Genomic DNA, 27,450 nt, shown 5'->3' on the forward strand with positions numbered 1-27,450 from the left:
GGAATTCATGAATCTTTTGGTAACTTATATTTTCCTGTCACGTAAGAATTGTACCTTTAATTGCAGTTAAATCTCGTGGCTCACTTCTGAAGAGATATGTGAAATGAGTGGATCATTCCACACCCAGCATGCAAGCAAAATTAGACTCTGTGTCCCCTTATTGTTAATGAGATTTGTGTGTCTGTGTGTAGCTGGTTTAATTCATTATTATTACGAAAATAAAAATGAGGACTCAGCACAAAGTTTCTTATTGTAAGAAAATTAGTTGACATACAATACTACTTAAGGCTGATAAAAGTAATGAAAATGTTATTGGGGGGTAAGTGGACACATAGTTAATTGGTATTTCAGTGACTAATAAACTTCCTATTAGTGTTTTGTCTACTTGACTGTTTTTTGCACTCTTTTTTCACAGTGTACAATTTAAGGCATATTGCAGAATTTTGCTACCAAATAAATAAGTCTATTTTGCTAAGACAGTGTTTAACCTGTATCCTGTACACTAAATTGTGTTTCAGAGTAGTTTTCAAACACTGGTATATTCTGTATACAGAATGAATAGATTTTGTTGCTTATTCAGAGGTCCTGGAATAAACTGAAGCTGCAGTTATTACAGTATCACAGTTTCAGTTTCTTGGAAGCAGTTTTTCTTTGTAACACCACCAAACAGTTGTAGTCTGTCTCATTATCAGTTTCTTACAGTTTAGATAACCTATAGCTAATTAGAATGAGGTTGTTAATGTGTGGTCTCTCTGCTTCACGTTTAATTACTTTGCAAATATCCATTAAAACATCTTGGCTGTTTCTGAGGGTGATTTACAAGTGATAAGCTCAGTTTGTCAGTGTGAAAAATAAGTTTTTGTATTTTTTTAAGATTCTTTTATATTAATTTTGAGAACTGATGTTAAATCAGAGATTAAGAAACATACAGTCTTTGGACTAATTCTAGGTATTAGCACCTTGGAATTTACATTGCCGTATGTTGCACTAGAGATGCTTAAAGGCTGTTTGAATGTTCCAGTTAGAGCCCTCTTCTAACAGAATCTAAAATCCAGATGGTTGCTGCACCTGTGGTTTGTGGTAGTGTCAGAAAACAAATGGATTCTATAACTTGCATTAATTGGTACTAGTATTTACAAGTAGTGTGTTGTTAGAGAAGAACATGTTAATAAAAGGAAAAAAAATCACATAAAGTAAGTAGGTTTAATGTGCATATGTAGTTTTGAGTTTTACTAAGTAGGCTTTTTTTAATTATATGGTTTCAAATGTTCTTTTAAAATAATGTGTATTTCAGAAGAACTGAGAATTGTGTCCTTTGTTTCTGCAGTTCAAAAGAATTTCAGTTCTCTTAATAGCTAACAGTAGTGATACTTAATTGCACCAAATATTTAAGGGATTGTAGAATTTGTCAGTGGTTAAATTGATCTGAGTTAACTTAATCCCACTGATGTTGATACTTACTGGTGTGTATCAGAAGAGGCTCAGCCCCTATCTTTTATTTTAGTACAATCCAGAAGCCTACATCCACGTTCTCCAATAACTCAATTATCATACTGATTTGTTTCTTTTCACTGGAGCTACTACTTTTACTTCTAGGACAAGAAGGACAAAGTCTCAAGATTTGACACTATACGTCATTCCATAGCTGGAATTATAAGGTCTCCAAAATCCATGTTGGGCTCATCGTCGGTAAGTAGTATCAATAATTTAGTGTTGTACTATATTCTGACATTTTTCATCTTAAGTAGGAATTTTTTTCTGAAGCATCATGCGTTTCCATCTACATGGACAAAAATTACATCAAAATAGTGTTATAAAAAAAATGTTTTGATTGATCAGCAGACATGATAGTATTGTGGCATAAGAGTAGGTCAGAACAATTTGTTGAACTTCAGGAAAAAAAGAGAACTTGTATGTTCTTTGCAGCTCCCAGACTCATGCTATGCTTATAAGAGTACTCTTCCCAATAAGTCTGATGTAGAATCACAAAATCACAGAATGGTAGGGGTTGGAAGGGACCTCTGTGGGTCATCTAGTCCAACCCCTCTCCCAAAGCAGGGTCACCTACAGCAGGCTGCAGAGGACCTTGTCCAGGCGGGTCTTGAATATCTCCAGAGAAGGAGACTCCACAACCTCGCTGGGCAGCCTGTTCCAGGGCTCCGTCACCCTCAGAGTCATGTTCAGACGGAACTTCCTGTGCTTCGGTTTGTGCCCATTGCCCCTTGTCCTGTCGCTGGGCACCACTGAAAAGAGTCTGGCCCCATCCTCCTGACACCCACCCTTCAGATATTTGTAGGCATTTATAAGGTCCCCTCTGAGCCTTCTTTTCTTCAGGCTGAACAAGCCCAGCTCCCTCAGCCTTCCGTCGTAGGAGAGATGCTCCAGTTCCCTCATCATCTTTGTAGCCCTCTGCTGGTCTCAGTCCAGTAGCTCCTCATCTTTCTTGAGCTGGGGAGCCCAGTGCCTGGAAAGGCACAGTATTATGGTACTCTGTAGCAGGTCAGATGGTCATGCATGTTTGACCCATCATTGCAATAATTATATTCCCCATATTTGTTACAAAGACACCAGTATATAAGCATATACTACTACTACTACTACTACTACTTCTTCCTCAATAACTGGTACAATTTAAGTAATTAGGTTTTATAGTTCTTGCTTCAATCCCCGCTAAAAATTGTTGTGTATCTCTTCTAGTAGGCTTTTGCTCATGTTCCCTAAGGAATGGAGAAACTTTCTTGTTTCTTTCACTCTTGTATTACCTCTGTTTGTTTTGGTACAGAAGATTGCAAGACTAGTTACAATACTTGAGCACCTGCCTGGGGAGGTGTCAGATGTTACTTGAAAACCTACTGTGTTTTCCTGAGGTGGAACATATGTCATCCCAACTCTCCCAACAAAAAACCCCAATAAAAACCAAAATCAAAGAAACCCAAACCAAAAACCAAAATAAAAAATGAACCACTTCCGACCCAAAACTTTCTATGATTCTATGATAATTGGAGCAGAATTTGAAATCTGCCTTTTAATTGTGATCTTGTCACCTGAAACATTAGCTCAAAATAACATTTTTGGGAAAACTGTAGAATGAATGGGCCTTCTGTTTTATACTGCAGGATTGCATCCAAGGTCCTGTTGAAGGACCTGGTAAACTTTATTCAAGCTAAACAATATTCAGAATGTGTGGAAGAGATTGCAATTGCATATATATGTATACATTTATGTGTATATACATATATATAGGAAAATTGTATATAATGATAAAGGAATGAAATAACAAATATGATAATGAGATAAAATTAGGACATGAGAGCTTTTCCTATGGAAATTGTGAAAGTTGAGTGATGTATTTGAGACATAATAGGAGAATCCCTGCTGAAATATCTCTGGAGATCAACAGAATCTCCACATTATCATGATCTTTGGTTTTTAAACTTTTAATTGATGTAAAAATGCAACATTTCATAATAAAAGCATATTAAAATGTATATTACTGTGACCTCTGTTCTTTGTGTAAGTGAGATATAGTCTTCAATTCTGTCTGTTTGTATGTGTTATACAACTTGTTATGATGTAAAAAACCCCCCCACACCTACCTAAAATTGCTTCAGAGAAAAATTGGAAGAGGAAAAATTTCAAGAGGAGGATCAAGATAAAACATTTCAGATGAAATTGGGGGAAGTCAATGTCAAAATTTTCATTTGCTTTAATGAAGGTGTCATTTTAAATAATGCATGTGCCTCATTTTGATTGGCATTCCAATCTGTATCACTATTAATTCTATAGAAGTTGGTGTAAACCTGGGTGTAGATACATGGTAGGTAGGATTGCTGAAGCCTTGGAATATGCTTGGGAGAACTAAGATTGGAATTGGGTCATTTGAGGCAGAAAGTAAAATCTAAGTAACAAGTGTACTCTTGATTACCTATCACTTAAATGAGCTTCAAAGTCAGAATATATAAACCAATCAATTTTCAGTTTTGCCTTGTGTTTTGATTTAGCAATTTCTTGTCTGTTAGAAAAGCTAACCATGCATATACAGCTAAAATTTGCTTCATGAATTAGTACTTAGCTCTTAATGTGGTTAGCTGCTCAGCTTTTTTCTGCTGACAATTACATAACCATGTTTATTGCTAAATGTATAAACTGGTACTTAAAACTTATCTATTAACAAAGTATACAAAATTATTATGGAAGGTGTATTAAAAATAATAATAACTAACATAAAAGAATTTGTTATTTTTTTAAAAAGACCAGTATAAAAAAGGATCTTGAAGAAGAGCAGGAAGAGGACCACTACTGATGTTCTGATAGAGCATAGTCTAAAAATGTGATGTTAACTACCTATTTTCATATTATGTGTTTTAAGTCTATTGAAACTTTAGAAGCGATGCTGTATATTGGTTTAAGTGTAGTGCTATTCTAAAAACACTGTCCCATATTTAATTGGTGGAAGAAGTTGAATTTTGTGTGTAATTAGAGAAAGCAGATTTTTTTTATGTCATCTCAAGAAAGCTGTAGAGCAACCGTGTACTTCCAAAAGCACGCAGGATTTTAACTGTTGCTTGTGTGTTGCCACGTAAATGTTTTATGTATTCTCAGAATGAGAAGGTAAAGGATAATATAGGAAAATTGTGTTTTTTAAGAGAAAACAAGGTTAGGCATTGAGGTGGCTTCTGTTGGACAAAATGCAAGCCAGTTTGCTATAATAGCAAGAGACGTAAGTTTAATCAAATGAGGAGAGAAAACACAAGAAAAGAGACAACTTTCACGTACCTGTAATGCAGTGCTATGAATGAACTGAAGGAAGAGTCTGAATGAATTACATCATGAATGCCAGCTTCTGTCCTTCTGCCTGAGGCATTTGAGCTTGGCGCAGACGTGTTATTGTTTATAGGATAACTTTTTTATTCTTTATGTGATAATATGTGGAATCAGTTTTGGTTTCACATGGTATATTAGCATGTTGGAATGAGCCAGATACACTGAGGCTAAAGGCAGGATATTCCATAGGGAATTGTCTCAAATTATTAACTTAAATTTATTGCTTTACTTTCTCATCTCTGTGTGTGCCCATGTTGTACACTGGGAGAGAAAAAATGCCTTGACAAAATGTTTTCTTTGCTTAAGAATGGAAAATAAGGAAGTATGCAAAGTTTGAGCTCAGAATATATGAGAAATTACAGTACTGAGTAAACTGTAAGTTTAATACTATATCATTCCTGTTATTAGTTTCTTTTCATTGACAGCATAAGGACAGGAATAATATCTCATTTTTTGGAGTTAGAAATAATACTCTTCTGTTTGCTCAATTTTTCTCTCGAATAAGAGCAGCAGCTGGGGACTGCTTCATTTTACTGTTGGAGAAAATCTGCTGTTTCAATGGATTGTTAAACAAGGAGAGAGAAGGGGGCTCAGAATAAGTGAAGAGGACAGTACTAGGTCCGTGAGGACTGTGAAGTGTATGAGAGCATTTCCGTCCTCTCAGAAGGAAAAGTATGATGAAGTATATAAGGGCACACACACCCCACTTCACCCCCAAATAACCCATGAGCTAAATATGGCAGTAAATTGAAATCTTGAAGGAGAAAGAAAAGGCAAAAAAAGGGAGGAGGGTTGGAAGGAGAGTAGAAATTTGACAGTGAGAATTGCTTTCCTTCTGTATGATTTTGTTAATTATTTATTTTTAACTTCCAGTCACATTAACAACAAAAATCTTAGAAAAACATGTCTTCATTGAAGTTGTTGAAAAAGTGATTCTGCAAGTGTGTGCATACAAATGAGCAAGAGATTGCATCCCCCAAGTGAAATTGTAAAACACTGAGGCCTAGAATGCAAACTTGTTCTTGCAGGTATCTGATTAGTCATAGTAAGTTGCTTACTGATACTTAGACTCAGTAGAGTTTGAAGAAAAGAAACGGGGATTTACTTCTGCGTGGGTAGCTTTATTTCCTCTATCTTTTTTAAAGACGAACCTTTATTGTATTTAAACCATTTAATTCTAACTATAAAATGCAGTAGAAACATTAGCACTAAGTGGTATAAACTGAGTTGAAATCAATATTAAAATGAGTATATATCCTCCACTTGTACTGTTCTTTCTGGGCTTTCAGTTATGTTTTCTTTCACACACAGTCAGGGTGAGTATTGTGTCATACAGAAAATATGTTGGAGTCAGAAGACTTGTTCATAAAAATAACGCAATTTTAATAACATTCAAAACATGAATAATTACTGCTTGTTTCATCACAAAAACCACCTTGAATATGATTGCTCCAGAACACATGATAATAAGTAAAGGTAATGTAAGGTAGGAGGCTATCAGCAGAGGATACCTTGTGGAATTTTCATTGTTTCCTTCTAAAGTAATAAATATTAGTTTAACCAAATTTAAAAGAAGGGGATTGACGTTAGTGTCATAAACAGTGCCATAGTTAACATGTCTAAAATGCTCTTTTGTTCTGCCATAAGCTTCTTCTCTGTCATAAAGGCTTTTAAGATGTTTTCTTCTGGGATCTGATCACAGTTGTCTGAGCAGTGACTCAGACTTGACCCAGTTCAAACATAAACAGGCGTTATTATCCGGTGGCTTCCTCTGTAGTAAGCTATAAAATGAGTTGCATGTCAGGTTGTTGTTTTTTTTTTAAAACCTTCCTTTGTGCAGACCGTGAGCTAGTTTGTTGACCCTGAACTGTACTTTTATCCTTAGAAACATCTCCTCTCAAGTAGAAGTGTGTGTCTGTGGTAAAGCCTTTGCTACTCTGAAGCCCTTAACATTTCTTGATAGCATAGTAGAGGTCTGAGTTTTCTGGCGAGTCAAATTTGGCATCTTTGAGCAATAAATGTTCAAGTAAATAACATTTTCTAACATTTTGAAAGCTTATTTTTTCATGTAGGAATTTCTGAAAGAGAATGACTTAGTGTTATTTAGCAGTAGTAGGCAGCTCTAATCTGAGAAGTGTTTAACTGTTGAAATTGAAATATAAGACTGCCTTCTTGGACAAACAGTATCTTGGGCTTTTAGTAGTTCACTGTGCTGAAAACCACAGGAGTACATCTTTTGCTCCTAAAAACTCCGACCGTGCATTTCCTGTTTAAGCTGTTGTTATTTCTTACTTAGCCCTTGCTAGCTCTGAATCTGTAAGAGAGTGAAATCTGCAATAGCGCATCCTTGCTCTTTCTGGTGATGAGTCTATTTACAGTTCTGACCTCAAAATCTCATGTCTGAAAGTATCCCTGATGTGAGCCCAGGGCTCTAGATCCCCGTGTCGATGTGTGAGAATATAAGGCTCTGTCAGGCTTTTAAATGTGTTCTTCAGTTCTCCATCAGGATCCTGGACTAAACTAGATCTTTTTGGTGGTACAACTTAGAAAGGCAGCCAAGAACCCACAGACAAAGGCAATTTTTATACCAGAAACTTTACTATGAAAGTGCTAAAGAATTACAGATACTTTGAAACAAGAAGTTCAGGGTAGGTTCGCTTGCTTGGGTCTACTCATTGCCACTCTGAGAGTCTGAGACTGTTCTTAGTTTTTTTTTGTCTAGGTAAGTCATCTTAACTGAAATATGTCCGCAGGAAGACCTTAGATGTGCAGGTGGCCTCCACCATGCCCATAGCTGCACCATGTCAGATTTTTCCTTTACATGCACCAGTGGAGTGTTTCTGTGCTCCTTCTCCATCCTCATAGAGGAAACACCATATTATCTTTGATGATATGAAGAAAAATCTTTTTTTTATCACGGCAGAGCAACAGGAGAGGTTAATTCAGAATTGTATGCTTTGTATCTGTTTGGTCGTGCTTAATTGAGGTGTGCATCTTCATGGTGTTATCTAAAGTGCAGTTCAGCAAGCTTGCCTGGGACATGTTCACATACCTGTTCAACTCATGGTACAGTAGACACTGTGTTATTCTGTCCAGAGCTTTACCACTCGCGATAATTTCTATGAGCTCTGTCTCTAATGATTTTGAGTGACATGCAGCTAGAGTAAGGGCTTGTCTGTCTAGCCATCACAAATAAATCTGGTCATTGAAAAATTTGAAATTTTCCTCAGTGTTTTCTTAAACAGTATAAGCTTGCTAAAATTAATACGTGAAACTGTATGTTAAAACTCATTACCTTCCATTTATAGCCAGTGAGAATAATTTCTTAGAATCCCTGTGTCTTAAAGTTCGTAAGCACAGTACCCCCAGGTGTATATTCTGTGCTACAGTGTAAGTGCTAGGAAAAGTGTTTCATAGAGCTATTAATTGATTTGGGATGCAATTGGTAAATTCTGTGAAAACAATTTATCCAATTTAAATGCTTTTGCATAAATCAATTTATTGTTCTTTTTGATGTCTGAGAAGTTTCTGTCTGGACAAAGAAATGGCTCATTTTGAATTGTTGTTAATAGCACGCCAGAATGTGTGAGAAAGAGTTGGTTGGTATGGCTTAGGAAAAATAGCGGGCCAAGTGAAAAATATTATAGTTTTAGGGAAGTTTTATATACACTTCTGCTTTTTATATATGAATTTTTTAGGTAATAGGAAAGTAGGTGATCAGTATACATTTTATGTAAATGGAAGAGCCTTGATTCTGTTTGCTAATAGAAATACATAATTTAGATACAGAAATAGACATTATTGTTGTTTATCATGCTTTTAATGTGAAAGTAAACTCTAAAAATGTGCTGTTATTATAACATTTTTCTTCCAATATTTTTCCCAAGTTCTTTGATGTAATATCAACCACTGAGAAACCATTGGCTGAGCAAGATTGGTATCATGGTGCAATTCCAAGAATAGAAGCCCAGGAGCTGTTAAAACAGCAAGGAGACTTCTTGGTGCGAGAGAGCCACGGGAAACCTGGTGAATATGTCCTTTCTGTGTTTTCAGATGGACAACGGAGACACTTTATCATACAATATGCTGATGTACGTCTCTGATATAGTACTGAATATTCAATGTTAGGAAGTTTATAATTTCAGCTAAACAACTTAGGATCTACATAATTAACTATGGCAAATGGCATTAGCCTTTATATGAAAATATGAAAGCTGCTGGAAATATTTTCATCAGGGCCGAAATCAAGGGAGAGGTCATTTTGGGGTAAAAAAAGAAAAATACGAAGTGTGAGGTTATTCAACGTCTTTTATCTTATATTGAAAAGCCAAAATGTTTCTGCAAATGTTTTGAAATCCAGAACTTCTTACTACAAATTTGTGCATGTACATTTATTTATTTTTAAAGCCATTTTCATAGTTGGTGCTAATTAATCTACTTTTAATTCAGACTGTGAAGATTCCATTGAATCTTCCTGGAAAATGGAAACATTCATGGAGAAGAAAATAATCTGTGCTGGTTTCTGTACACTTGTGAATTGACGTCCCTGCTGCACTGGAAATGCTTGTGTTGATTTTAGCCCTATGGCTATTGTTTTGTTCAGTATAACACAAACGCTTTTGGATGTTGCACAGCATATATGCTTCTAAGGACCGGAACTGATCCCTTTGTTGCTCTACCTTAGGAAAAATTGTTATTTTAAACAGTATGTTAATTTCTGTATGTTGTTACGCAATATATTTCTTTTTATTCTTCTTAATATATTGCTTGTTTTTTTTGAATGTGTGTATTATTCTTTTTTACCTTTCAGAATTTTGAAAATTCAAAATGTGACAGTTCTCATAACATTACTAGAAGTTTTTCTTGAAGTATGACACAGCAGCAAACATTCTCAGTTTTGATTCAGTAATGCTGTCAAAACATATTTCAGTCTCTTGTAATAAAATTTCCCTTATACAGAAAAATACAGAAATTTAGTCACATAACAATGTTTACATGGAGGGAATTTCCTCATAGAAGTCTCCAGCTGATGCAACATGCCTGGGATAAGTCAATATTGAGTACCGAGTTTATTTCTTTTTGGTGAGGGGCAGTGATATTTTTTGAACTTCATAGAAGTTGGAAGGCTTCCGTAGGATCAGCTACCCATAAGCTGACCCTTTTTTGTATTGTTTTTTTCCACAAAAAAAAAAGTTAAAAGCTATCTTTATTTCCATAATTTCTCTACTTTCTCTGAGGAATTACGTTTGAAATGTAAGATTGATATGGTTTAAGATTGCGTAGCTTAGACAGTCCAAACATCGTCACGTCACTAGATCTGTCTGCTTGTACATGTAGTGTTAAGGCATTATGTTCATGTGCTCTTGGGATTCATTTGTGGCAGATTTTCTTACCAATCATGGAAGTTAAAATTTTTTTTCTTGAAGAAATGCAGCACTCCTTATGCACTTCTATGGGGTAAATTTTCTGCATTTGTTGTAAAAAAACCCCATTAATTGTAAAAAGAGAAAAAGCTTATTAAGATCTCAGAATGAGTTAGTAGATGGTGGGACTGCTATGGTCATATACCAAGAGGGATTGTATTCATGAACATTTTCGTAGGGAAGTTTGATGAGAGTTTAGTGTAAGGGATTTGTTTGTTTGCATCGGTGTGAACAATGTGGAGTCAGGTCTCTGTGATGGGTCAAATCACACTCATGGATCAGTGACATCTCCCCATATGGAGATGGTCTCCATATACAAATTTTCTTCTGAATCAAATCCTGAAGGGCAGAGCGGGACAGTGGTCCTTTGATTGCCTAAGTGTTCTCTCTTTGGTTTTACCATTATTTTAAAGGCTAGTCTTAATAAAACTATGTGTGTGATGAGTTCATCATTCAGCTTTAAGCATCAAAATTCACTGCTGTTATTCAAGGCTACTGTTGTTTTTCACTGCTGCTGTTTGAGGCTGTCCTGTTTTCAAATTGTTGTTTGTTAAGGAGCTTAATAATGGTCAGGAACCTGTGTAAATGCACAGAACCAAAGAGCACTGTCTGCCCCGAAGGTCTTACATTGACGGCAGCAGATGGGCGCACGGCTGGGTCTGGGATGAGGAAATAATAGGCAGTGCTGGTTGTTTGCTAAGGAGACTCTCAGGACATCAGGTTTTTTGGATCATTAGCACAGAAAAATGAAGGAGCTTATTTCAAAGGAATGGGAGCTAGCGTTACTGGTCAGTCAAAGCTGAGTCACTATTTAAGAAGTGAATGAAGTTCAACAACAAAATGAACAACAAAAAGTATTCAGACAATGACAATAGTTTTTTGTTAGAGAACCAGGAATGTTAGAAATAGGTGACATGACTAAGCTGTCTTTACTAACAGCAATAACACGTTTCAGGAAGTTAATGCTTTAACCTGTAGAGAAGCGGAACTTTCAATGCTTTGTGCAAGGAAGGAAAGAAGTCTGCATGCCAGTGGTAGGGGTTTTCGTTGGGTTTTCGTTGTCCACTTGTGTAAAAGAACTTGAATCTCTGTCTGTGCATTGAGTTTTTTTAATTGCAGTACTTGTTTATTGTTGCCATTGTCAGGCTGGCTTATGGCACCTTCTCTCTTGGGGGAAGAGTTCTCTAACTGTAGGGGCTCAGTCTTGTGTAGGCACAAGACTTTATCCTGTTTCCCAGTCAGCTGCGGTGTATAATTTAACACATTCAGGAGGATGAAATAAACACTTCTTTACTATTTTTTTCCCCGTCAAATGTAGGGGCAAAGATAAGCAATAAGAATACATTTTTTCTGCTCAACACCTGAAAGAATGATATGTCATAGCAGTCTTTGTGAAGATAATGTTACGTGCTTCTAAGAAAATATTAAGAGGTTTAATTGTTTCCGTTATGTTCAATTATATATATAAAAAAAAATAAAGTAATGAAGGGGGGGTAAATTTTGTCTTGCCGAGCTTCTCTATGAATTATATGCATGACCTGCCTTTATTTTTAGCTGCTGTAGACTCTTCTGGTATATAGTCCTTAATAAAGAGCAATCATGATTTTATACTTTGTGCCAGGGATTTATTAATTTTAACAAACATTGAAATGCAGTAAGATCTGAGTAAGATAGTGTTACTTATCTACTGTTTCTTTTGTTGACAGATGTTTATTTTTTAGTTTGTTTTCTGTAATTCCTCGAACTTTAAGTAATTAAGAAAAGAATGTTGTTATTTCTGGTTTCTAATATTTTTATTTCACTCTGTCAAAGTTTTAAGTTTAACTGTCCTATCTCTTTAAATTAAGAGTTTAAATAAATGGTTATTTTATCATGTTGCCTTAAATGAGTGATGCAGTCATTTTGCATTTATTAATTTATCATCTTCCTATCATTCCATTTAATTTAGTAGAAATGCTATTAAATAGAACAGGAAAGAAATCTAATTCTGTAAAAGTGAATATTTCTTTGTTTTTTTACTAGTGAGGGAAGCTTGGTGATATGATTTTGCAGTTTCTTGTTTGAAATACTGCTTGAAAATAAGAAATTGTTTCCTTTTACCTCCATACAGAATCAGTATCGTTTTGAAGGAACTGGATTTCCAACTATTCCTCAGCTCATAGAACATCATTACACGACAAAGCAAGTTATTACAAAGAAATCAGGGGTTGTTCTGCTGAATCCTGTTGTTAAGGTAATGCATACATTCCAAGAACTCTATTTAACTGAAAAGTATCTGGGGGAGTTGTATTGTTGTTTAAAATATGTTACTGTGCAACTTCTCGGAAGATTTTTTCATTCATGCTTGTTTTCTGACTCTCTGTTTCTGAGCTTTTTCAACCTTCTACGCTCTGTGCAACACATTCCTTTAAAATAACACTCCATCCGAATTCTTACAATAAATCTTTACTATCTTGGAAAAATCACATTCAGCATTTCACTAAATATCCTCCTACTTTTCTTTTTGGTTTCCAGTTTGAATTTCACTACTAAGTAACTAAAACTAGTAGTTCATTGCCCATGAATTTGTGATGATGAAATTTTTTGATATCATGGTGTTCTGTAAGTGATAGAGTTCTCCTGAAATTTGGGAGAGTTATGACAACTCCATTTTGTCTCTATTTTATATCTCACATAGAAGTTATACAGACATGGAAAAAGGTACTGTCATTCCAACATCACTGCAAATTTGAAAAAAAAGATCACCTTTTCATCAGTAAGCTATTACAGAAAGTCTTTTGGGAGGGAACCAAAAGAGATGGAAATACTAAACTATATTGCTGTTTAGAAAGCTGAAGTCTCCCTGGATTCTTCCAGTATTCTTCCAGTAGTCTTTTGCAGTTAGTATCTAGTTATCATTCATAAGCCAGCTCTTTTGCACTTAAATATTTGCATTTTGACTATGAGTAAGCCATTTGTTCTTGATTGTTTTAAAAAATCCAGTTTCAAGCATGTGTAAAGCACCTTCTGTGTTCTACAAAATTTGAGGAAGCATAATAATTTATATCTATATTTCAGAGTTAGGTTCCCACTCCAAGGTCCTAGTTCTCTTCTAATAATAAATTAAGGCATATTCCCTTTTTCAAAATTAATGTGATTTTTTTACATGTATGTGGGCTTACCTTTTACATGTAATTTTAAAATTTAAAGAATGGGACTTTGTTAATACACATTTTAGGTTAATGTCTTTCGGATTACCAAACTGACACTTTATTGAACACAAAATGTTGCTTAAATACGTTGTAGAACTTCTGAGGAAGCGTGCAACTTTTTTTTTTTTTGATGTGTGAATAATTGTATTTTGATATAAACTGTTTAAGCTAAGAAGAAAAGGCTGTCAAACTCAAAATGGTATCTTTTTGTATCTGTTTGCAAATTTTTGTCATTTATAATACGGTGTTTGTATTAGAAGTTTAATGTGTTTTCTGTTTCCTGGCTTTTTGTCTGCCTTTGTGTAATGTACCTACTGTGAGAGCAGCCCTGTTATAGTAAAACTAGTGTGCAGTATGTTACTACGTACTAAATGATAACAGAGTTTATTCTTAGTTATTATCTGTTAAGGTTAAATGGCAAAACATCTTCTCTTCATTCTCTGTTGTTTAATTTGAAGACAGGGAGTTTCCATATTCCTGACATTTTTGTTTCGTTTTGCTATCTTTTTTTTTGTAAAGTGAAGTTTTAGTTTATGCAGTTTTGTGTAACTGTGTAGTCAAAGAATTTAACCTAGTACCTACACTATGTTAGAAATATGGTCCCAAATGACTTTCCCGATCATTTCTCCATTCCTGTACATAATCCCCTGTCATTTGAGGTGTGAATGCACATAGGGTAGTCTAAACCCTCTTGATGATAACCATGCAGACATGTATGAGTGTGTGGTGGGTCTTTCCAGGGCTTGAATCCATACCACTACCACTATATTCAGATGTATCATAACCTTTGCTACTGTCACTGAGTGCAAAGTGAGTTTTTCTTCTTTTTTTCAGGGGGAAAATTAAGTGGGCCCACTCCTCTCTAGACTTGTTGATTTGAGTTGTTATTAACTAAAATTAATGGAATTATTAGTATTTCCTCTAGGATCATGCTAGTTTTATGACCGGTTGGTAATTGATTTGAGCTGCAATGAAAAAGTACTTTGACTGTTCAGGTTTCCCAAAGTGCATGTAATCAGCATCTATACATAAAATGCCATCACACACGCTCCATTTATTTCGTGATACAACTTACTTTGTGTGGTGTGCACCAGTCTTATTATTCAAGAGTATTTCCTTTAGAGTCGATGAACTTTTCAACTTTTATTCTGATAGGTTCTATGAAGTAATGGAAAGTAAGTCCATGATAATACTGTTAGTGTGAAGACTATTGGGTGGCAGGACGCTTTATAGATTTTCTTACATGTATGTATTACATATATTGTAAGTAGGCTTTCAAGAATTTATGAAATATGATCTGAGTGTCTTATAGCTACTTACCCTTTGTGTAAACCAAAACCAGTGTATAGTGTGCTTAGTGCTTCATGACCAGCAATTTGAACCAAATAATACAGTATTGAAAAGGATGTTAGCTAGATGATTTAAATTGTTTTAGAGCATCTGTTTTAAAAAATATTTAAATTGTTTTGTTTGTAATACCTTCTGGTCTGAGCTATGATTTTATGATGATTTTAGTTTTCCCATCTGGATAAAACTTGTTGGAAAAAAGTATTTCAGAACTAAGAGTGTTGTGAGGTTGCCTCTGTATGGAGCTCTGACTTTCATATGCGGAAGTGGAGAAATTTTAAGTTATTTCCAGAAATAGCATATGCACCCTGACACCTAGTGTTGGGGGTATTTTATGCATCATGTGCTATTATCAGAGTATCTTTGATCATTTCCTTAAAAATCATTTGACATCTGCAAAGACTGTTTTTTCTTTGTTCGCATTACAGCTGCAAAGCAGTCTTTGACATTTCGTGCAATCCTTAATCTTTTTATGCAAATTGCTGTCCCTATAATAACCTATTTAGAAAGTGAAAGTTAAATATGACAGAGAACTTCACAAAAAAATTGTGCTGTGTAGCTTGTTTTTGCTTGTCTTCCTTCCCACAGTCATTCATCCTCCTTTACCTTAGTAGCGAAATTAGCGTTCACCTTCTGTGACGTTGCCCTTGAAAGGAACACGCTTAATTGTGCCACAAAAGGCCTATCCCATGTCCCATTGCATGTAGACTAAATCTGCCTGCTTGGAATTTTAATGATACTGTAATAATAGAATTTAAATTAGAAAAACTGAGGACATTAAAAAGATACCTGCAAGTGATTTCTTTAATGGAAAACTCTCTCATATTTATTTATAACGTTTTAGAAAAACTACGTGTTATGTTCTCCAATTTATTATTGATGGAATGACTGGTATGTAAAGGCCCTGAGTAACCTCACAGAATCACAGAATGGTAGGGGTTGGAAGGGACCTCTGTGGGTCATCTAGTCCAAACCCTCCTGCCGGAGCAGGGTCACCTACAGTAGGTTGTAGAGGACCTTGTCCAGGCGGGTCTTGAATATCTCCAGAGAAGGAGACTCCACAACCTCCCTGGGCAGCCTGTTCCAGTGCTCCGTCACCCTCAGAGGGAAGAAAATCTTCCTCATGTTCAGACGGAACTTCCTGTGCTTCAGTTTGTGCTCATTGCCCCTTGTCCTGTCACTGGGCACCACTGAAAAGAGCTTGGCCCCATCCTCCTGACACACACCCTTCAGATATTTGTAAGCATTTATTAGGTCCCCTCGCAGCCTTCTCTTCCTCAGGCTGAACAAGCCCAGCTCCCTCAGCCTCTCCTCGCAGGACAGATGCTCCAGTCCCCTCACCATCCTTGTAGCCCTCCGCTGGACTCTCTCCAGTAGCTCCTCATCTTTCTTGAACTGGGGAGCCCAGAACTGGACACAGTACTCCAGATGAGGCCTCACTAGGGCAGTGTAGAGGGGAAGGAGAACCTCAATGCGTATCCAAGGACTTTATTATTAGAAATTCTATTTTAACCATACTAAATGTATTTTCAGTTTCTAACATCTTTGGCCTCATATTGTGGAAGTTTTTTAATTTTCTGAAATACATTTTTTACTTTTAAGAATTCTGTATTCGGTTGTAGATATGCTTCAGTTTGACCACTAGAAAAGAGAATCATAAAGGAAATACGGAATACCATTTTTATTTGGATGTATCTGGATTAAAGTTTTTGCTTGAATAAGAAATACACGTGTGAAGCAAATCTACCCAGTGCCATTTAGGACGCTATGCTTCCATCATTGAGCAGTGTCTGAGGATTCAGCTGAAACAAAATAGCAAGATGCACAAGTGCTGTTAGGGGGGAGTTCAGAACCAAAAGAGATCTTGTCTGAAATAATGCTTTTTCCCCCAGATGTGTGTTTCAGGTCCTCAGCACCAGCTGTTTGGCTCCGGAGGTCTTCTGCTTTTTTACTAGTGCTAATGTAGTCCTACTCTTTGGATCCTCTGTAGTAAATTCAAATTCGGACCTCATGAAAAAAAATGAACTGCTACATTGTCAGATGACTTATGCTGTGTATTCTTTGCCCGTAACTTTCGTTTAAAAATTGTGGATCTGTTTTGGTATGACAAAGAAGCCTGTGATATGGCCTCAGACATTTCCTGTATATAGGAAAATAGTGAACCGTAAATAATGTTTAGTGAGAGGGATGAAAGTATTGAAAGAATAAAGAAGATGTATGTCATAGTAGTGGTTCTGAAGTTGATGGATAAGTTTGCAAATTACAAGAGAATTCCATGTGGATCTGATGCTGCCTTGCAAATATGAGTATGATTATGAGTTAGACATGGAAAGAAAGGATGAAGAAATATAAATTTAAGCGAGAGGGTAAAGGCAGAGAGATTCTTTTTATGAAAATGCACTCATAACATTCTGATGTGACCCTAATTTTTCAGTTGCTGAACCAATTTGAGCTGTAGTTTGTATTTAGAAGTGTTTGAGCTCAGCTTTCAAAGATGGAAAGCATAAACAATCTGTCTGCTCTGTGTTTCAGCCTGTTAGTAGTATCACAGAACTAATACTGGCTCCTTTACCAATTACTTACCATACACTTATCCATGCAAAGCTAACCAAAAGTTGTTTTTGTGTTTTTTGGCTTTGCTTAGTATTGATTGGTTTTCCAGGTGTTTTGTTTGGTTTTGCTTTATTTTTGAAAAACAAGCAGCAGTTCACTGCTGTGGACACCATGTGTGCTCGTGGTGCAGGCAGTGCGTGTTTCTCAGGCCAGCAAGGCTGACGTGGTGGAACTGAAGGATTTTGCTGAATAGCCTTGATTTTAGGCAAGCTGCTCTAGGCCTGTTGAGAGAAGTTGGAGAGAAGCAAAGAGACTTAGGAAGGAGACTTTCACATTTATCGGAAAGTAGTCTTGTCACTCAGAGATTCTCATGACAAGAAGGAATTAAGGTGCTGAAAAAGGAAACAACTGCAGTGATAGGTGCTGCCTTTTGGGAAGATCATCTTGCATTTGTTTGACCTGAGGGCAGGTCTTTAGGAGCAGAAATCTCAGCTGAAAGGAAGAAGCAGGCTATAGCAGTAAGCAATTCAGTTATTGCAATTTTAGATAGGGCTAGGTTTGGAGTTCCAAAAAGGACCCCCATGTGAATTACCTACATGATACCCACGCATCTAGCCAGGCTTGTAGGCGTGCCGAGAAGCACCTGGTGGTCATGGTCTCTGTGTGTTCGTTTTTGGTCCAAAGCTGTAATTCTTGTAAGCATGATTGAAGTCTCATACATGCATTTTTAAGTGTTAAAATATGTCTTTTATTTACTTTAAGGAAATTAAATCCACCATGAGAAGTGAGGATTCAGAACACATAAAATATGTACTTACATAAAATGACGGTATTTATTTCATAAGCATGAGACTAATCTTTTGCCACTTATTTGTGATTTGGTATTATTATGATCATGCAGAAGGCCTGTGATTCGTATGTCAGGGAAATTGGCAGTAATTTTTGAGTACAATAGCAGAATTTAGGCAGTATTTTTTAGTATAATAGAATTTAGGCAGATTCTCAGTAAGTTCTTTAGTTTAATTCTGGAATCTGAAGAAAAGCCTGCAGGTGCTGATCTTTGTTAACAGTTTCATATCCTAATACTGGAGGTGCCTTTCAGTTATGTTCGTATTTCCTCAGAACTTAGAAGTGTTAAAGGATTTGCTTTTAAGTTCTTTTAGCAGAGAGGGTTGCAATATTTCTGTCAGGTAAGAAAGGGAATACATCTTCCATAATGGTGGCCTGTACTTGTCAAGACGTTGCAACCTAATGAGAAAAGGGAAAAAGGAGAGTAGTTTTCTTGTTGTGCTAAGAAAATGCTAAACAAAATTTTTGTGTAATTTCAGGTGTCTTTAAAATTTAGACGATTTTTTTCTCAAAAAATCTCTTAAAAATATGTTGTAATAACATAAGCACATGAGACTACCTGAACAACGAGTAACAAAGATTGTTTTATATGCAGTGATCGAAGTTTTTTGTAGCTTTTTTCTAAAGGCCATGGCATTAAAAATCTACTCTAATGAATGTTTCTGGTTCAGTCTAGTCTTTATGGTATTTCTTTCCATGATCAATTTTAGAATAAAATTGGAAGATAAGACTCTCAAAGGTGTAAGCATTAGCTTATGCTCAAACCTAGAAAAAAGTATATTTTGTCAAGTATATCAATTCCATTTTAGCAAACAAAGTGTCATTTTTGAGCGATCTCGTAAAGAAAAATATCTGTCCTAGAAATATTAAATGGGCGTCTCGGCTGCATGTGCATTGCTGGTTTCTGTACATCATGTAAAAAATGAGAGAGCACCATATTGCTACATGGGGTGCAAACTGAGCAAAAGCAATTATCTCAAACACAGCTGAAACAGTAGGAAGTAGAAGAAAGAAGCAAAATTTATGAAGCAGGAAATGAAAGTAAGCCATTCTTAGTAAAAAACAAAAAAAAGTATGTTGTTAGGAGGGAAAAAAAAACCCTAAATGGAAGATTCCAGAGGAAGGGGGTTTTGACAAAAACTGATGATTAGGAGAATAAACTACCTCAATTAAAGCATCCTTCAGCAAAGTTTATTTGGATTTTACAGATTTTATTGCTAACATTTTGAATATACAGGCGAAGATCAAAGAATTGACTGTGTTCTGTAGTATTCTGGGTGTAAGTCAAACCTTTATGGAACACTTATAAGAACTGGGGCTTCGCACTGTGACTTTTCAGTGTCTTTATAAGAAGCTTTATAATCAGATGTTAATACAGCACGATAACAAACTTTTATTAGAATTGGGTAGGATTGCTGTAGTAAATTGCTTTTCTGCTGAAGTAACATCCTGATTTTTTTATGGATTCTGATGGCTTCCCCAGATTTGGAATTCCAATATTCTATAATCATTATTTTTTATAAAATTGTGAGTTACAAGATTCGTGTAGGACTCTACGAGTGCAGTCTGTGTGAGTTTAATATAAATAATGTTTTAAGTTTACAATGATTTCATAGGATGTGGCTGACAAGTATGAAACAATACTTGAACGTAAGCTCTTACATATCAAAAAACACACCATAGATTAACAATAGGAATCAGAGTCTGTGCTCTTGAACACCTTTGTACAATTATAGTTATGCACAATGAGGTGCTTTGTAGTAGCTTGTGATTGCGTCCAACTGTTTTAGCCTCCACCAGTTTAAGTGGAACAAAATGTTAAAAAAAGAGTGAAATGTTGTAAAGAGGAACCAGAGAGACTGGACCTCTACTGGCTGTCAGTGACTTACAAGTCAAAGCTGCTGTAAATTTTAAGAGAGTCACGAGATGTTGTCATTTTCTCTACAATGACACTGCAGCAGAAATTCACAGAGCATTTTTCTTCTCTCTAAGGAAAATAAGATAACTGGTGCATTGTCTCTGTATGTGTTTTACCACAGGTGAATAATTGCATAGGGTCTACGCACACATTGTCCACGTTGTGCGAATTATTCTGGGAGAAAGAAGAGATGCTATTCCTTAGAGTTTTGAGACAACTTTTTATTCAGAGAGAATGGCCAATAAATATTTTGCATTCCGATGATGAAGAGATGGTTAATATGGACAGGTTCTTTCCACAAATCAGCTGAAGACCTATATAGTATGCAAGCTAGGCTTTTTGCTTGTGGTTTCCTTCTATAATGCGACCAGAAGACACAAGAAAAACATACGATTGTTGACGAAGGTGATAATAAGGAATATAACATGGGTTTTGATTCCCATTTTATTTTTTTAGGCTGTTTTGTCATGAAGTATTTGCTTTTCTGATCTATTCTGTTTTGGTATCGGATGCCTAGATCTTTGTATATGACATTGTATAGGTACTTAAACTTGCTGAAAGGAAACAAGTCTTAATTTAGCTACGAATTTTAGATTCATATTTATGGTTTGATGGGGGTTTTTTATTGTTGTTAATCAGGAATGTGCTTTTATATAGGTTTTTATCAATAAGTAAATTTTTATGTTGAAATAGCTTATATTTGATGTGTAACATCAAAATCTGCCAAATGCTTAAGCAATTTGTCATTGTCATGTTTCTACTTGGGCAGAGGTGGAGTCCTGAACAGTTGTTTATACTGCCACTAGAGCTGTTGAAATCGTTTCTTATAATAAAAAAGTGCTTACGTTGACATTGTTAAAATTTAACTTTTTTGGTATTAAATGCTTACTACCTCCCTACAAGAGTGTAGATTAGTTTGTATGGAGCTTCTTGTGATTGCAGCCAGTCATGTGTGTGCTACACTAGGTGGCTTCTTTGGAATTTGTAGTGGTTTACATATGTGTCTTCACTGATTATCTCAGAAGCACCTAAGGTGTGCACCAATATATATTGGAAGAGTAAGATAATGATAATTACGTGGCTTGCAAACTAAAATAGCTGGATATAAATTGGACCAGCAATTGCAGTATCCGTATCACAAACAGAATGCATTATTCAGAGCAAGTATGTTTCCTCTCAGGAAGATCACTCTAACATTGTCGCTGTTTAAAAAGATCCTGCAGTGCTTTGGAGACAGTGCATGTGTTCGTATGGAATGGTAGGATGGTGCATGTGGTTCATGGACTCCCATCAAAGTCCTTTCCAAGAAATTTGCGTGGAAGGTGATGGCATCACAGCACACTTTTTTTTCCTGTGAGTTTCCTGGGTATGAGAGGGTAAAAGAAAAGATGCCCATTTTTTCTGTAGCTGTAAACTTTAGTGTACCTAAACCTTCTGTGAAGTTGCTGGGGCAATATCACTGCTGTGCATAGTATGTATGCACCTCACCTTCCCCATGTTCTTTGCTCAGGGGATAGTGGATACGTATGCCTTCCTTTCTTCAGTTTTCTTTCCCAACATTTGATTGCTGGAGTATGCAACAGAGTGAAAAGTAAGTTGCAAGTAATATGTGTGTAAGAATGGGAGGGCCCTCCCGAAAATCTGCCAGTAAACATTGTTGTTTGTGTACTCTTTATTTTTATACCTGTTGCATTGCAATTGATTTCAAAGTGAGCAGTTCAGTCGGAAATAGCTCTTGAATTCCTAACCAGATAGCTACTGTTTATCAAACAAAACAAGCTCTTCGTTACGTATCTGCAATGGCACAGCGCTTCTTACAGATGCATGTGGATCTCCAGGACCTCTCTTGCAGTTGCTGCCAAAAATACAGTTACTTTTTAAGGATTGCTTGCACTTAAGTTTCTTGGCAGTTCATCACAGAGATACTGTATTATTCTACAAGATCAAGCCACAAAGCAATTAAACTAATTTGGTCAATTCCATTGTCTTACGACATTTCAGCTGTGGAGAAGCAAAGGACAGACAGAGAAGCAGCTACACGCTAAGAAGGGTAGGGCTTTTCTTGCATCAGGTGTGAGCATCAGATGTATGTAATAGTGACTGCATTCTTAAGAGGATGGGTCTATCTGAGAGAGGTGTTTAAATGTTGGTTGGGGAGGAATTCAGGGGTCAGATTAGGCAGGACTTCAGAATGCCTTATTTACATGGTAAATACTGTATTTAGTGTAGTATTTAGGGTAGTACGTGGATCTCATCAGCAGTTCATAATGATGTAACTGGTTTATGAGTTCTGTCCTTTCAGTCAGTTGGAATCCTAAAAGAGTTGCCACTGATTTATATAGTGTGCCCACTGTGAGTATTAAGGTCAAGAACATCTCAAGAGGGAGGTGGTCAGAGACATAAAGTCTTAGCTGGAGGTCAGTAACTACTGGCGTACTGCAGGGGTCAATTCAGGCTCTGATCCTGTTGAACATCTTCATTAATGATCTGGATGGTGGGGCAGAGCACACCCTCAGCAAGTTTGCAGATGACACCAAACTGGGAGGAGGGGCTGATACACCAGAGTCATACTGCCATCCAGAGGGACCTGGACAGGCTGTGGAGATGGGCTGATGGGAACGTCATGCAGTTCAACAAGGGGAAGTGCAAAGTCCTGCACCTGGGGGGGAACAGCCCCAGGCACCAGCACAGGCTGGGGGCTGCCCAGCTGGAAAGTGGCTTGTGAAGAAACACCCTGGGGATCGTGGTGGACATGAAGTTGAACATGCACCAGCAAAGAAGGCAAAATCCTGGGCTGCATTAAACAAAGTACTGCCACCAGATCAAGGGAGGTGATCCTTCCCCTCTCTTCAGCACTGATGAGGCCACACCTGGATTACTGTGTCCAGCGCTGGGCTTCCCAGTACAAGAGACGCTTGGACACACTGGGGAGAGTCCTGTGAAGGGCCACCAAGATGATGAAAGGACTGGAGCAGCTCTCACATGAGGAAGGACTGGGAGAGCTGGGACTGTTTCAGCCTGGAGAAGAGAAGGCATAGGGGGATCTTACCAATGTATATAAATATCTCAAGGGAGGGTGCAAAGAGGATGGAGCCAGGCTCTTTCCAGTGGTGCCCAGTGACAGGACCAGAGGCAATGGGCAAAAACTGTGAGGGTGATCAAGCACTGGCACAGGTTGCCCAGAGAGGTTCTGAAGTCTCCATCCTTGGAGATTTCAAAAACTGTCTGGACATGGTCCTGAGCATCTGCCTCTAGATTGCCCTGCCTGAGCAGGGTGTTGGACTGGATGACCTCCAGAGGTCCTTGCAGACCTCAACCATTCTGTGATTCTGTGAAGTCACATTGAAGGATTAGATCTCTGTGAGGGTGAGGTGCTTGTGAATGTTATAACACTGCTTTGAGCGGATTTCTTTTCTAAGAATGAACAAAGTGAAAAGGGGTGATTCTTTCTAAGTTAGCGTGTTTTATAGAATGACCAGCAGAAAAACATGTAGCCTTACAGTACTTTTCAAGTAACAAAAGCAAGGTAAAGAAGTTGAATGGTAGACACCAACTGCCTTTATCTCATATTCAGATTTTAAATTAAAAAGTATGAATAGTAAATTTGTTTGCTTAATTATTGACCTGTTTGAGGAGGACACTGCAGAATTAATTCTTAGAGTTCTGAGTTTTAGAAAAAGATACAAAAAATACCGTAAGATGCAACAAGAAGTAGATTGCCAGAGACCACATAGGAAAATTTTGTCAAGCTATAGTCATTAATACAGGAGAAAAAATATAGTTGCTGAATACAACATTCAGAAGAGTTCACAAGTGGTAACAGAAGCTGCTAATATTTGGTGGAGCCAGTTGGTGTGTCTGTACTACTTCCTTTGTGTGTCCTTCATTGACTCGCTTTTTTCCTACCACCAGATACTTCTCAGTGCTATTGCCATTCTGAATAATGAGTTAGTGATATGTGAGAAGCCAGCAATATCTTGTTAAAGAACAATGTGTATCCAATATAAAAACTTAATGCAACATGCTTCATTTAAGCTATTGGCATTTATGTAATGTTGTATGATTTCTGGTTCAATGCCGTCATCTGTCTCGCTTGGAATGCAGGTGGAGCTTACTGGTATTCATAATGAAAAACTCTCATAAATTAGGCTGCAGTTTCATGTTGTAGCTGAGTCAAGCCAACAAGTTGCTGGTGGCAATAAGGTGTTCATGTGTGGGAGGAGTGGGTGTTCTCCCTCCCTTTTCCTTTGTGTGTAACTTTGCCTTTTTCCTGCTCTTTCCCCATCACAAATTGAGCTAATATAACAGTTTATTTGAAATTTTGCCAGGTTAATTCTGTTCCATTTCAGCGGTTTTAACATGTTACCTGAAGATTATGAAAGCCAATTCAAGATGAGCAGATGTGGCTAGAGAGGGATAGAATGAAGTATCTTAGGCTTCTGATTTGAACAGAATAGTAGTTTGGTGGAAGCTCGAATGTGGAACTGCAGGTCTTTGAAAGGTATTGCATACTAACCACTATTATTTAGAAATTATTTTGGAAAGACTGATGCACATGCAAGGGAGCAGTCTTGCAGAGTGTATACCTTAGTGTGTGGCAAGTGAATTAAATGTTTTATCTCCTGTGGAAAAGAAACCGTCTAACTGGAAACAGCTGGACTATTTGAAGTTAAGTCAGGATGGAACTAAGTATGTGGCTAAGTATCTTACATAGTTCAAGGAGACTGTCTTGGACATTTTTATACACATCTGTAGTGCCCCAGCCCCAGCTGTACATGCCTTTTCATGCACATGGGTGGAAATAAAAGTGTGTTTGCGTGTATGTGATAATATTTTAGCCTGTTTTAATGATTTGAGTGTATTTATGCATGCATTCATAATATGGCTGTGCTTCTGCATTCCGCTCTCTCAAAATCATGCAGAATGCTTAAATGAAAAACTGTGTTATCACAGTTTTATTTGCCTTTGAGTATACAGAAGACTGTCACTGTTTTGGAGGGCTTATCTGATAAAGGGCAGGTAATGTCTCTGCTATATTTGGTTAACAGGTGATTCAGGGTACTTCAGTTTGAGAGCTGAATTTACTATATGAAATAGAGAGGGATACTGTAAGTTTCTGTAATGAGTTTGAGATTTAATGATTTTGACATGGTTTAAAGTAGATATAAGAAAGAAATTTTTTACCACAAGGGTGGTGAAACACTGGAGCAGCTTGCCCAGAGAGGTGGTAGATGTCCCGCCCCTGGAAACAGTCAAGGCCAGGTTGGATGGAACTCTGAGCAACCTGGTCTGGTTGAAGTTATCCCTGCTCACTGCAGGGGGGTTGGGCTAGATGAGCTCTAAAGGTCCCTTCCAACCCAAAGCATTCTGCCCAGGGAGGCTGTGGAGTCTTCTTCTCTGGAGATAGTCAAGACCCGCCTCGACAAGGTCATCTACAGCCTACTGTAGGTGACCCTGCTTCGGCAGGGGGGTTGGACTAGATGACCAGACAGAGGTCCCTTCCAACCCCTGACATTCTGTGATTCTGTGATTCTGTGATTGCTTTTCCTGTGCTTAAGGATTTCACATTCTGTGTCTTGCTCCTTCTCAGGATTTTTCTTCTCCTTTATTTTTCTTTGTATTTTTCCTGAATTATTCTCAGTGTCTTTCTAGTCCTTTGATGAATAAGGGAATATAAACTTAGGGAAATACTGCATATCCTTCAAAAGAACAATGAAGAAAACTGTTTTTATATGTTGACTTCTACCGTCATTTTGTCTATTGATCTTCAAGAAAAAATGGTCAAAGAAAAGCTGTGCATTAATCTAAGGTCACTTCTGCAGTTTATACACTGCATAGTAGCTTTTGCAAATTGCAATTCTATCTTCATGGTTTATGGCCATTTAGAATTTAGTTTAGCAGAAAGGTTGAACTTCACAGTGGTTTTTTTATGGAACAATAACAAGCCAGATGAAATAGTACTTTTTCCAAGGAGGTAAACCTATCTGCACTGTTATTCTGTTTTATAGCTCACATTGAGTTTCATCAGTGTGGCTTAATACAGTGCTGATAATAATGCAAACCAGCTTCTATAAAAATTTTTGCAGCTCATGAATCTTTATTCTGAAACAGTTTTAAAGAAGTTGTCAGCGTGGTTTTTCAAAACCTCTCTTGTAAAACTCACTTGTTCTTAAGAAAAATCTTTTCCACTAGCTACCTTTATTTCTGTATTTAATCTGAAGGACTTGAAACACATAGTTTATGATTCATGAAATTGATATGCACATTAGATCTACTGGCATACATGGTAGCAAAAATAGTAGTTCTCTAAGAAGATTATTTCTTGTTTCCACATTGATAGGCCCTATCCACATGTACACAACTGTTACTTGCTTTCTTTTTTTTCTCTGATTCATCGAGTTCTGATAAGTGATATTTGAATACTTATGTGGTGAAAAATTATCTGAGATTATGATTTTCTCGGCCATTAAGAAAACTCTTACTCTAATTATCCTTAATACTGAAAATGAAAGACTGACTTTCCATTTTTGTGGTTGTGGAAAAGTTTCTCTTAGCTGCAGTAATTCATACTATTGATATTTTCTAGTTCAGTTGGAATAAGGAGAGCAAATAGTGCTTTCCAAAATATTTTTCAGAATGCATTTTTTCTGCTTACAACATGAAGAAACAGGCATAATGCATGTTTGTGCACTGTACTTATGAGATGCTGACAATATTCCTCTATTTCATGTTGGTTTTTTTTAAAGGACTGTTAGTGAAGAAGGCTTTTGGTAAATTCCCCATGCTGTGTTCAGATAGACTCTTAATTTGGGAAGTCTCACGTTTTCAGTTCTCTTAAAGCAATATGTTTTGCTTTTGAATGAGTCATTTTGGTCTTCCCTAAATCAACTGAAGTTTCCAATTTTTAGAGGTTTTTAGCCTTTTTTGCTTCATCTACTGTTAAGATGAAAAGCAGTGGCAGAATTTGCTGTAGATACTTCCTTCTATAGTATGACATTGTCTAGCTTTATATTTATGGTGTGGTCTAAATTAGCTACAGTGAATAATGTGACAGAACATGAGCTAAGTAAATAACAGTGATGATAACATGGAAGTCTTAGTTATTCATACCATGATGGAACCTGATTAGGATTTGCTGACTCTTTATCAAATCTGGGTAAGAATCTTGTTTTTGTGTGATGGTACTCTGAAACTGAATACAAGCACAGGTGGCATTTTCTTTCTTTTTCTCTCTTCTGTTACAAATGGTAAGATTTTTAAAACCAAGTGTTTAAGCTGAGGGTCATAAATTCATATCTAATTCCCAGAATGTCTGTTTTTAAAATGTTTATTATGTAATTGCCTT

At 36.8% G+C, this 27,450-nt stretch overlaps 1 protein-coding gene across 5 annotated transcripts in view; it reads left to right on the plus strand.

The window, feature by feature from the left end:
* Positions 1-27,450, plus strand: part of FER (FER tyrosine kinase) — a 196,671-nt gene that overhangs the window by 75,466 nt on the left and 93,755 nt on the right. For all 5 annotated transcript variants that reach the window (XM_075447292.1, XM_075447289.1, XM_075447290.1 and 2 more), the window contains 3 exons: positions 1,597-1,689; positions 8,712-8,915; positions 12,358-12,480. In XM_075447292.1, the coding sequence (XP_075303407.1) occupies positions 1,597-1,689; positions 8,712-8,915; positions 12,358-12,480 (420 nt within the window). The remainder of the gene's footprint in view (positions 1-1,596; positions 1,690-8,711; positions 8,916-12,357; positions 12,481-27,450) is intronic.

This window comes from Opisthocomus hoazin, chromosome Z (assembly GCF_030867145.1).
Source record: "Opisthocomus hoazin isolate bOpiHoa1 chromosome Z, bOpiHoa1.hap1, whole genome shotgun sequence".
Taxonomy (NCBI): Eukaryota; Metazoa; Chordata; class Aves; order Opisthocomiformes; family Opisthocomidae; genus Opisthocomus; species Opisthocomus hoazin.